This window comes from Lithobates pipiens, unplaced genomic scaffold, assembly GCF_037356315.1.
Source record: "Lithobates pipiens isolate NorthernLeopardFrog02 unplaced genomic scaffold, aLitPip1_a1.2 Scaffold_18, whole genome shotgun sequence".
Lineage (NCBI taxonomy): Eukaryota > Metazoa > Chordata > Amphibia > Anura > Ranidae > Lithobates > Lithobates pipiens.
In genome coordinates, this window is record NW_027507758.1 from 574,012,836 (window position 1) to 574,025,000 (window position 12,165).

At 41.5% G+C, this 12,165-nt stretch overlaps 1 protein-coding gene across 1 annotated transcript in view; it reads left to right on the plus strand.

Moving 5' to 3' along the window:
• The first annotated feature begins 491 nt into the window (after positions 1–491).
• The window catches only part of LOC143989045 (cytochrome P450 2K4-like), a 48,524-nt gene continuing 36,850 nt past the window's right edge, over positions 492–12,165 (plus strand). Inside the window, exons 1-3 of the mRNA XM_077489048.1 lie at positions 492–711; positions 5,795–5,957; positions 9,952–10,101. Of these exons, the coding sequence (XP_077345174.1) occupies positions 517–711; positions 5,795–5,957; positions 9,952–10,101 (508 nt within the window). The 5' untranslated portion in view covers positions 492–516. The remainder of the gene's footprint in view (positions 712–5,794; positions 5,958–9,951; positions 10,102–12,165) is intronic.

The following is a 12,165-nucleotide window of genomic DNA, read 5'->3' on the forward strand; positions in this document are numbered from 1 at the left end:
TTATCCGAGTATGCAGCCTGGCTAGGAAAAGGGGGATAAATGAGCACCCCCCGAAACATACCAGACCACATGCCCTCAACATAGAGGGGTGCTTTGGGGCACCTTGTCCCCGTGTTGATGGGAACGAGTGCCTTTTCCCCACAACCCTAGCTGGTAGTTGTGTGGGTCTGTGGGTGGGGGGCTTAAAGGAAACTAAAAGCCCCCTATAACTAGGGGCCTCTGAATCCCAACCCCCCCCCCATGTGAATGAGTAGGGGTAAACTGTACCCCTACTCATTCACCAAAAAAAGCATAAAAAAGCTACAAAAACACGGTTTTTGACAATTACTTTATTTAAAAAAAGAAAAGCAATGTCCCCGATTTAGGTCCAGGATCAAGCCCCTACACCACATGCAAATGTTGATGTTAGTTATCTAAGTGTTATATTTTGTAGTACTCCTCCCATCTCGGAAAATATAGGACACCAAACTCACAAAGCAACTTGTGTTACCTTCACATTTTTCAAGCACAAAAGCCATGGAGTTAACTCTTACTTCTGAATTCGCTATATATGGGCTATTATTTTTGGCTATCCTATACATTATACAAGGCTGGGGATCGTGGACTTCAGATACTTCCTCCAGCAAATTCCCTCCAGGGCCCAGAGCTCTACCATTGATCGGAAATCTGCATATGATTAATCTCAGGAGGCCAACTCAAACTTTTATGAAGGTAACTAAGATATGCAATCAGTTAATGCAGACTTCATGACACCCATACTTTTAAAAATACAAAGAATTTAATTGTTAACCTCTTTAACACAACTCTTTGGCTTCAAAACCCAAGTCAACATTCAGATTAGAAAGTCCAAACCTCTAATCGGCTAATTTGTTTCAGGTCAGTGGCTAGATCAGCATCACAGCCAAGCAACCAGAATATTTAAAAATGCTGAATGCAATGGCAACAGGTCAGTTGGCAAAGCTGTTCCTGCGTCATTCTCTGGCTTTGCTTAGCCATTCCTAAGCTGCCAGGCCTGACACAAGAAGACCATATGATCCACCACTTTATATATTCTTGGCATCACATTCAGCACTTGAGCCAATCAATACCATGGAACCAGTGTTACCATTAACAGGCAGTGTTCCTGCCTCAAACCAGTCAAATACTAAAATAAATGCGGAATCAGACCAAGACAACCTGCTTAGCAAAAACAAAGGATCTCTGTCTTCCCTTGTCACAGAATGGGGATCTGCCTTGTTTACATAGGCAGAGTGCCATTCTGCCTCTTTTGGGAATGATCGGCGGGCATGGGCAGACATTGAGTCTGCCAGACCCATTCATTGGCCACTGCGTCCAATCCAAGAGGGAGCTGGACATTGGCGGCCCCGCAAACCCAGGAGAGGCGATCACGTACAGGTACGTGATTTCGCCTGTAGGACCCACCGTTCCTGCAATACATATATACGTGGGGTGGTCAGCAAGTGGTTAATCTTTATTTCATCACTTTAAATACCCTGCCAATACAGACAAATACCTTGTTGATCTGCCAGATATACACTCAGATCATAAGTCCTGTTTGGGCTGCCAATACACAGCATTTTTGTGGACAAGAGTGGTGTCAGTCCTGCCCGGCTGCCGCATCTCACTGTCTTCTTATCCACAGAATTGGCACTAATGGACTTGTAATTTAAATAAGAACTAGGAGGGCTAAATTGTGTTTTTGAGATAACACTGGCAAACTGCCCAGGACACAGAACAATTCTGAATTTCTGGTAAGATGAACAAATATATTTTTGTGATTATATAACAAATATAGGAATTTATTTTCAATTGTATAATTAACAGACAAAAAAAAATGAATTGTTAGGGTTTGCATACACTTTATCTATCCTTATGTATAGGGACACACTCCTAAGCTGATATGTCCCTGTTCAAAATGTAGTGACTGTATGTAGCCCAAACTTTACTTACCATTTTTATTTCTGTGTTTGTTGGGTTTCTCCTTAATTCAGACTGTTATCTACTTCTGCCTGTTGTCAGGGAGTCTTACCAGAAGATAGAAGAAGAAGAAAAAATATAAAAGGATAAGTTTGCCTTTACCAAAAAAGTAATAAATGCACAGATTTTTGCAGATAAAAAAAAATTTGCATTTATTATTTTTTTTAATGGAGATTTTTATACAGCAGATGGGGGGGTGCAATGTCAAGCTCCTACGCATTCCTTTAGGTTTGTGCCCATATCCCTATAGAGGCTTTCAGTTACAAAGTTGAAAGAAGAATGAATGAACTAAGAGCATGCTAAGCAGATGTTACTTGTAGTTTTTTCATCCAGAGATATCTGTGTGCTTTCAAAAAGTAACAGCTGAGAGAATGCGGGTGCGGAGAGAATATCTGCCTGCTGTTACAGAGTAGGGAATACTGGCGGCGCGAGGCGAGTGCATAGGAGCATGTTATATGTTACACCCTAAATATGGTTGTAACATGTAACATGCTTCTAAAGGTGAATGTATCCTTTAATGAGTTAGTTACATTTTTCTCTCTGTCAAATTACTAGGTTTATTGCCAGTGGCTGTTGAATAGAAATATTTGGGGTTGGCCTTCCAGAAAGTTCTTTGCCTCCTGGGCTAGTGGCCAGGAGAGAAGGTTCTGCTGGAATTCTGTATGTCCCAGACCTGCTGCTTGAAGAGGGGGATGTTAAAAAGGGAGTCTAACCTGGGCCTGTGGGATTTATGCTGTCTTGCATAAATCTCTTTACATCCATAAAGAGTGGAGCAGAAGGATATCTTTATGTATGAAGCATTTTAAAAATATGCTTCTGTGCCCTGGAGAGCTGGGTATAAACGTCTGTCAGAAGACATTTTTTTTTTGTTTACTTTTAATCATTTTATTCAGCACAATGACATTGGACATCACATGTGTGAGCAGACAAATACAAACAAACAAACAAATTTTCATAAGGATGATTGTGCATAGAACATCATGCAACTTGGGCAAACTTTCAAATGTCTGGCCTACTCAACAGTGTGAAAACTGGAGAGGGGGAATAAGACCCAGGGAAATGACCCCAAAAAACAGCACTGTAAAAACCATCAGCCACACTCAGGGAAATGTAACAAAATTACCAAAAACAAGGATGCAAGAGGTTTTCTTAGGCTGCTTCTATGTAGCAAGACACAATACAGCTTAAATCCCAGTACATAAGACTTTGAGATAGGGCCTAACAGTCAACGATCTCTGTAAAACTGTGTTCAACAGAAAAAGTTTCATATGAGTAACCGCAAGGCTCAGGAGGTAATAAGATACCCCTCCCACGTAAATCCTCCTTCAGTTCACTGAGGAATATAATGTTTTCCCTTTTCCTTGGGACTACCGAAGAAAAGAAGAAACTTTCCCAGTGGTACAAAGGGCAGCACCCTATACCAAACCTAGCTGGTGCAAGTAAAGTACAAGGAAGTGAAGGCAGAGACAGGAAACAGGAAATATGTATTAGCAGAGTCACCTATTACCTACTGAAGGCATCCGTAGTCTCAAGAGTAAATAACAGATTTTCATGAAATTGGCCCAGGGCTCCCAAAAAGCCTCAAACTTCAGGACCATATCTTGGAGGATGCTAACCATCCGATCCTGTGACATGATCGGCAACATTTTCCATTTCCATCAGTAGACATTTCAAAAAGTTATTGCTCATGCCCTTAACTTGAAGTGACGACACTAGAATGTCTGAGAAACTATTCTGCCCATTTTTGGGTATCCTGTGGCTAAATCCTTTCTCCTGGAGTTTATTGAGCCAAATAAACCAATAAAGTTTGCCAAAAGTGGTGGGTGCCAAACCCCTTTTTTTGCCTTACAACATGCCAAAGTTGTGGTAACTTTAAATGCTACACACCAAGCTAGTCCTGAGAGTTTAAATGCTAGAACACTAAACCACCTGGGGGGGTCCTTTTTCATATGCTCTATGGCAAACGGGTGCATGCTTATTTCTTTAGCACAGAGCTCTTCTGTGGCGAAAATCAATCTTCCTGTTGAAACTTGCTACTGGTAGGATTTCCACAGCAGAATCTACTGATTTAATTGTTTTACATTTTGTATACATTTTATTTTATTGGACTTGGTGAAACTTAAAACTGTTGACCTGAACTTTTTTCCCCCCACATTTCAGCAAAAATCTGGATATTTGTAGATTTCACTGTTTCCTTAAATGCATTGGGGAAAAAAAAGATTATAACAGAATATTTAAAAAAAGGAACAAAAGCCTCAAAAATTCTAAATAAATGATAGCTTGAGAGAGAGTAGGGCAAACCTCCCCTAAAAGTCTTCAAGTATATTAATAGTAAAAAGGTCAGGTCTGAGCGTGTAGGCCTTTAACAAAATAATCTAGAGTGGGTAACTGGGGACAAAGAGAAGGCACATTTATTAAATACCTTCTTCAGCTCTGTGTATGCAATGGAAAATGGGAGAATTTAGGTTCATAATGGGGATAGTATTGACACAGTCCCAAAAGAACCCCAGAGGCTCAAGATTGATATAGTTCAGAAACATTTAGACAGAATAAAAGTAAATAAAGCAATAGACAGTAAGGACTAAAGTTGTCAAACAACTTTCTTTTTATAAGGAAGCAAGCAAAAACTCAGATAAAGGAGTGGCTGTGTAAATAGTATACTTGGACTTTACAAAAACATTTAACCCAGTTCACCTCACTTGGCTAAGGGGTAAGTCTACAGGCTTAAAGATGGTATTCAGAGGGTGGTAGAATCTTCCTCAGATGAACCCCTTCCCCTCCACCATAATCTTCTGGTGTGATGGGATTAATAGAGCTAAGGAACCGTGACAGGCTCTCATCAAGAGTGTCTGACTATACCCACCCTTTCTGCCCAGCTGCTCCATTTATAGAAGCCAGTACTGCAGATTCTATGTATGAAACACAATCTGTGAATGGAGAGGATAGACCTATCAATCATCTGCCCATCCTCCATTCAAACATCCTGTTTTATTCATAAAACCTGTAATATTTAGACAACAATGTCACCACTATCCCCACCCTTTTCCTTATTTAGCTGATGACTCATTTGGCTATGGGTAGCATCAGGATTGGACTTGTGCGCTGGTTCATCAGTTTTTCTTTTTTTTTTTCGACTCGGTGGATGGTGGGCATTGTGATTGATGATAGGTTTAAAACTACCGTAGGATCTTTTCAAATGTTTGGCTTTATTTCTAGGTGACAACTTTATTTGTGAATAAGTAGGGGTACTATGTACCCTTATTCGTTCACATAGGAAAGGGGGTGGTATCTGGGGGCCCCACTATTTTTAAAAGGGGCTTCCATATTCCAATAAACCTATCATCTCCCGACCCTCACGACCACCAGCCAGGGTCATGGGGAGAGTCCCCCTGGAAAGGCACACCCCCCATTGTTGAAGACACGTGGTCTGGTATGGTTCCGGGGGGCCTGTTGCCCGATCTTCTAAGAAAAAAGATTCCTTTTATTTTAACAGAAAGTTGGGGAAAAAAAAGATTTAAAGTAACAGTACACAAATAACATTTAAATACACAAAAAAAAAAGAAAATACAAAAACAAAGAATACTAAAATAAATAAACAAAATTTACCCTAATTCCCCTCATTTTCTCTCAAGCAAAGTTAGCCTAATACATTCAATGAGTGATACTAAAAGCCGAAATCACTCCATTCAGCCTCAGTTCTATTATGGACAGTAACAAAATTGGTATCCAATGCAAATTGTCTCTGTTTTGGTCAATTGTATGTCTTTTTTGCCCAAAGATATTGTATACATGACATTTCATTCTTTTATCTTGTCAGCTCTCAAAACAATATGGATCTGTGTTTAGTATCCAGATGGGTGGTGTAAAAATGGTGGTATTATCTGGCTATGAGACCGTCAAGAGCGCACTTGTTGACTATCCTGATGAATTTGCTGAAAGGCCCCACATACCAATGTTTGAGGACATTAACAAAGGATTTGGTATGTTTACAGTACACTGACGCTTTCTATTATTTTTTAGTGTAAGAATCATATTTTGGGGAGAATTGGAAACATAAGTTAAGTTGGCATGTAGAACTGTAGAGCTACCCCCAGTAGGGGCTATTGGATATTGCTTGTCCTCTTGTGCTGCCCTGACTCTGGGGACATCCCAGCCCATCTGACACTCTAGGTTCTGACATGATGTATACCCCTTTAAATGATCCACAGACACAATGTAAACTGAATTTAGCAGACTTTGAAAAAAAGGTGTCAGTCAGCCAAACAATGAGACAGCACCCAAAACTGGTCAAGGTGAACACACAACAATTAGTAATGTTCAGAATAACAGGGCAGACAGTAATGAATAATGTGCCCAGGGAGCTCAATTATGGGAGCTATGACTAAAGAAATGCTGGCCTGCAGGAAATGTTGCTTTTATGGTGGGGGAGGGGGAGGTTAAGCAGTATCTTGGCCAACTCACATTCTGCAGTTGATGGGATCAGGGTAGTCCAAGTGTCAGGCCTATACACAGTCTTTGCTGGTACGTTGGAGCTCAAAGATTTGAAAAAGGGAGAGCAAAGGAGAGAGGGTTCGAGCAAGCTAATAATGTTTATAGCAGAAGTGACAAGTGACTTTGTAATCCAGGTTATGATGTGCGCATGCAGTGTCCATATGCTGAGTGTTACTGAAGAGAATGGAATTTGGGCATGAGCCCGCTCACCAGATCCCAGATCGGCACACACAGGAAGTGATTCAGGATCTTTACCCCAGCAGGTCTAAGGATGGATATGGTAGGTCAGCTAAATGTGAACACAGTGGTCTTGGCTGGCCCCTGCATTGAGGTCCACCGATCGCCAGCAGGAGGGACAGAGGATCCTTTTATTTGGCACAGTGATGCAGGCCCACCCAGGCAGGGGCAGCAATGGCTCACAGGGTCATAGTATGCCATGGTCCTAGTAGACATTGTGAGCTATTAAAAACCTTTGATCAACCCACCTGCAGGGATCACAGGGATTTGATACATCTTCTATGGAGGTGTCCAAAGCTGCATTTATATTGGAAGAAGGTCATAAATACTCTTAACCGGGTCTTCCAGGTCCAGATATCTATTGGACCCTAAACATTGCTTATTAGGTATCCTAGCTATTTTTCCAATAGAGGACATACCTAATAAGGCTATTGCTTTCAGGCCGGTAAAAAAAAAAAAAATTCTGAGGCACTGGAAGTCTTCAGACCCTCGCACAGTGCAAGAATGGATTACTCAAATGGGTGAGACCATCTGACTAGAGAAGCTTATTTATCAACACAGCTGTAAAAGGTAAAAGTAAAACTATGGTCCCCCTCACTCGATGTACCAGGTTATCCCCAGTGGATCTTGTTTTGGACCACTAGGTGTGCTTAAAAGGGATGTGCAGAATTTCAAAAAAATAAACACTCATATTCACCTAGGTGGATGCAGCATTGTCCACTGAACGCTAAGCTCTCTGGGCCCCTTGGAGCACAGAGCAATGGCTACCCATCACTGCTTTCTGTTCTGCCCCTCCAGTTCTCACTGGAGCGCCAGGCTGTGAACTGGGTGTAAGTGACTGGCTCAGGCTTTCAGAGGTGCTCTATTTAAAGCAGGGGTCCTAGAAAATAGAATGGCAGCCATTGCAATTGTTTGGCACACGGTATTTGCGCAGCGGTTTTTCAAATGCAATCTTTTGGGGGAAAAAAATATACATTTTGAATTTTAATGCAAAAAAAACCCACATTACATAATTCGATTTTTTATAAAATATAAAAGATGAAGTTACACTGAGTAAATAGATACCAAACATGTCACTCATTAAAAGGCAATGACGACAAACAACGTAAATTTTACTATCTATAGCTGACACTTTAAAAGCCTTTATAGGTTACCACTTTAGATGTACAGAGGAGGTCTAGTGCTAGAATTACTGCCCATGGTCTAATGCGGTGATACCTCACATGTGTGGGACAATCACTGTTTGCGTGTGTGCGGGACTGACGTGTGCGTTCTCCTTTGCAGCCAAGCATTGGGGGATAGGGGCAGGTTAAATGTTTTTTTTTTAATTATTAATTAATTTTTTTAATTTTATTTTTACACTGTTGCTTTAATTTTTTTTCTATAAACATCCTTGTGACAGCAATAGAATGTGACAGGTACTCTTTATGGAGAAATCGGGGGTCTATAACACCCTAAATCCCTCCTCTGTCTTTAAAAGCATTAAAAACACCAAGATTAGTGTTTTTGAATGCTTTTGTTTTAAAAAAAATGGCATCATTGGCATCCGGGTAAACCAGAAGTAATGTTAGGTCATCACTTCCGGGTTGCCATAGCAGAGAGCCAAACAAGGCTGATCCAAGCTTTGTTTGGCTGTCTAACCAGCCGGGAGATGCGTTGGCTGGTTGCTCGGGTCCGTCGTGGGATGGAGGGAGGGATGGAGGGAGGGATGGAGGGAGGGATGTCCCCTCCCACTGCTTATAAAAAGCGGCTAATTACCTGCCAGGATTGCTTTTTCAAGATAGCTGAACACGGGCTCTAAAAAAAACGTATGGGCTGCAAGCATCATCCCGGTATAACTACCCCAAATCCAGGTACGTCTTTGGCTCGAAAGTGAATATTGCAGCTTACCAATATAATGGCTGCATTTGTTTCCTTTTTTAGGCTTGCTTTCTTCTATTTTCATCTGGTGATCCAGCCAGTAAGTCTGTAGTTTTTCAAAAGAACAAGCTCTTTTCTAGATGTCAGTTTATAGGAATGAAACAAACCATTTAACACTGGCTGGGGTGCTTATAATGATCAACTTTTATTTATTAATGTAAAAAATGTATTCCAGAAGAAACTGCTGTAAATGATAACGTAATAGGTGGAGTGTGGCTTCAGTTTGTTAGTGCATTTAAATCTTCTAATACATTTACCACTCCCCTCCCCCCAGACTGACAATGCTGCTGTCCAAAGATCCCCCCTGTGCTCCTTCATCAAGAGTGGGGCACTCTAATACAGGAGGTGTGTTATTGGCCAGATCACCAGGTGAAAACACAGGGGAATAAGTAAAAAAAAAAAAGAAGACACTAAATCTAATGATTAGTATGCTGCAAAATATTGCATTTTTTTCGGTTTCAGGTTATAAACTATATTACCAAAGTATTGGGATTTGTACACTGGTACACAGTCAACAGGAAGGGGCCATCCCATCCCCAAAGTTGAGAGCATGAAATTATCCAAAATGTCTTGATATGTTGACTCCTTAGGAGTTCCATTCACTGGAACTAAGGGGTCAAGCTTAACCAATGAAAAACAACCCCAACACCATAATCCCCCTCCACCAAGTGATTTGTATCAGTGCATAAAGCAAGGTCCATAAAGACATGGATGAGCAAGTTTGGGGTGGAGGAACTTGACTGGCCTGCACAGAGTCCTGACCTTAACCCGATAGAACACCTTTTGGGATGAATTAGAGCGGAGACTGCGAGCCAGGCCTTCTCGTCCACATCAGTGCCTGACCTCACAAATGCGCTTCTGGAAGAATGGTCAAACATTCCCATAGACACACTCCTAAACTTTGTGGACAGCCTTCCCAGAAGAGTTGAAGCTGTTATAGCTGCAAAGGGTGGGCCAACTCAATATTGAACCCTACGGACTAAGACTGGAATGACATTAAAGTTCATGTGTGTGTAAAGGCAGGCATCCCATTACTTTTGATATACTGTATGTTCCTTTAATTCTAAACTATCAAGTGCTACTCATTTACCAAAACTAGTCTCCAGGACTAATATGTGGATTCTTGGATTGAATGTATCTTAAGGTAACCTCAAGCAAATGTTTTGTGTGATCTAACTCAACGCTCACTGGTAATTATATGAAATGTGCAGAAGTCAGCAAATGATTAAAAATCTGATTTAGCCCCAGTTTTTGTTTTAATACAGTCTGGATATAACATGACAAATAAAGATTTGTAGGGCGGATTCATTTTCTGTTCTTTCTCAGGTGTCCCATTCAGCCATGGAGAGAACTGGAAAGTTATGAGAAGATTCACGCTCAACAAATTACGAGACTTTGGCATGGGAAGGAAGACCATAGAAGATCGGATTGTTGAAGAGTGTGGATTTTTTACTAAGGAACTTAAATCATTAGAAGGTAAAAAATTAGGACCAAGTCTCCATCACTGGAGCCTGTAGGCATTCTGTTTTTTTGATAGTTGGGTATGTTGTAGATTTTTCTTCTCTGAACTCCTGGGATAGGAAAGCACTATCTAAATATTTGTTATCCCTTTTGTTATAGACAAGTGCTCTACTTTTAAAGTATATATGTCTACAAGCATCTTTTGTAACGTTTGTAAATTTGTACAAACGTTACAAAAGATTATAAAAGACATATATACTTTAAAAGTAGAGCAGTTGTCTATAAAAAAGGGATGAACATTTTTAGACGGATTATTTTACTTTCAAAAGGTTTTTTTATTTTTCAAACCAAAAAAAATCATCACAGTACATTACATCAACATACAATATGGTAATTGACAGTACATTGGAGATGTGGCAGTATAAGTACATAACAATACAACCAAGTCAGATCACTTGTGGTTTCCTGTCAACTATGGCCTGGTCTTTATAAAGACTTCCATAGGTATCTTATGGGATCATTCTGTGCCAGGGGGAAACCCTTGCCCCTTCAGGTCTGGTATGGATTTTAAGGGGAACCCCATGCCAAAAATAAGAAAAAATGGCATTGGGGTCCCCCTCAAAATCCATACCAGACCCTTATCCAAGCACGAAACCTGGCAGGCCGCAGGAAAAGAGGGGGGGATGAGAGAGTGCCCCCCCTCCTGAACCATACCAGGCCACATGCCCTCAACATTGGAAGGGTGCTTTTGGGTACCCCCAAAGCACCTTGTCCTCATGTTGATGAGGACAAGGGCCTCATCCCCACAACCCTGGCCGGTGGTTGTGGCGGTCTGCGGGCGGAGGCTTATTGGAATCTGGAATCCCCATTTATCAAGGGGACCCCAAGATCCCGGCCTCCTCCTGTGTGAAATGGTAAGGGGGTATAAACGTACCCCTACCATTTCACCAAAAAAGTGACAAAAGTGTTAAAAATTACAAGAGACAGTTTGACAGGTGCTTTATTAAAGTCTTCTTCTTTCATCTTCTTCGGGTCTTCTTCCTTCCTTCCTTCTTCCTGGATGGGTTGTAATAGATGGTGGAGTTAGACACATATGAAAACAGGAAAGAATAGGAGGAAATAAGAGGGTAGAAAGGGACAGAGTGGATAGATGAGGGTCTCCTTGCATGAGAGAACTGGGTCTTGGGGGGGGGGGGAGATGCCCCGCCTAGAACCACTGTACAGAAAAACAATAAGGTTCTGTCCTATGAGGGGTCAGACAACTTAGCCCCCAGAGACCAACTGGGATCTGAAGGGTAGGTGGAGGCACATGGGGACCACCCCAAGCCAGGGTGTTCCTGGTAATGTATCATAAGTGCAAAATAACAGCTATCGGTAACAGAAATACAGGGTTAACTTATGGATCCAAAGCTTGTCTGTATGGTCCTGTCTTCACTTTCCCCTGAGGGGGTGAAGAAAGGAGGAGGCATATAGGTTTTACTGTTGGACCTCCCAGACCAAGTTGGGATCCCCTAGAAAAAAATAAAAAAGGAAAAAAATGGGGGAACATAAACAAAGAGTAACATTTTTTGTGTGACCCAGGGTCCCTGAGGTGAGGACAAGTCTGAATCATTCCAGCCGAGGACATTGACTTCTTAAGGGTAGAGAGCGATGATTCTCCAAGGAGGTCAGCTAGGATTCCTCAGAGGAGTCCCAGATCACTGTTTAGTGGGTTTAGTGGAACCAAGAACCAAGGACCTGCCTCTGGGTTGTAAGAAAGAAAGGAGTCAGATTAGACAGTGAACGGTCAAGGGGAACCATTATCTTTAGCCTTCTTAATCTTTTCCTTGTTCCAGAGTGGGGATTGGGGGCTAGTAGGTGTTGGTCTTTTGGCCGGTCCAGGTATGTTGTTGGATGTGTCCATGTCAGCTTCCTGGGAGATAAACTTCAGGCGAAGAAGGAGTTTTTCACCTTTTGAGAAATTAGAGTAGTTCTTTCCTTTATCGGAGAACTTCATTGCAAAAGGGAAGGCCCATTTGTATTTAATGTCCTTTCGTGTCAGAACTGACAGCAGTGGTTTCAGGGCTCTTCTGCGCTGCA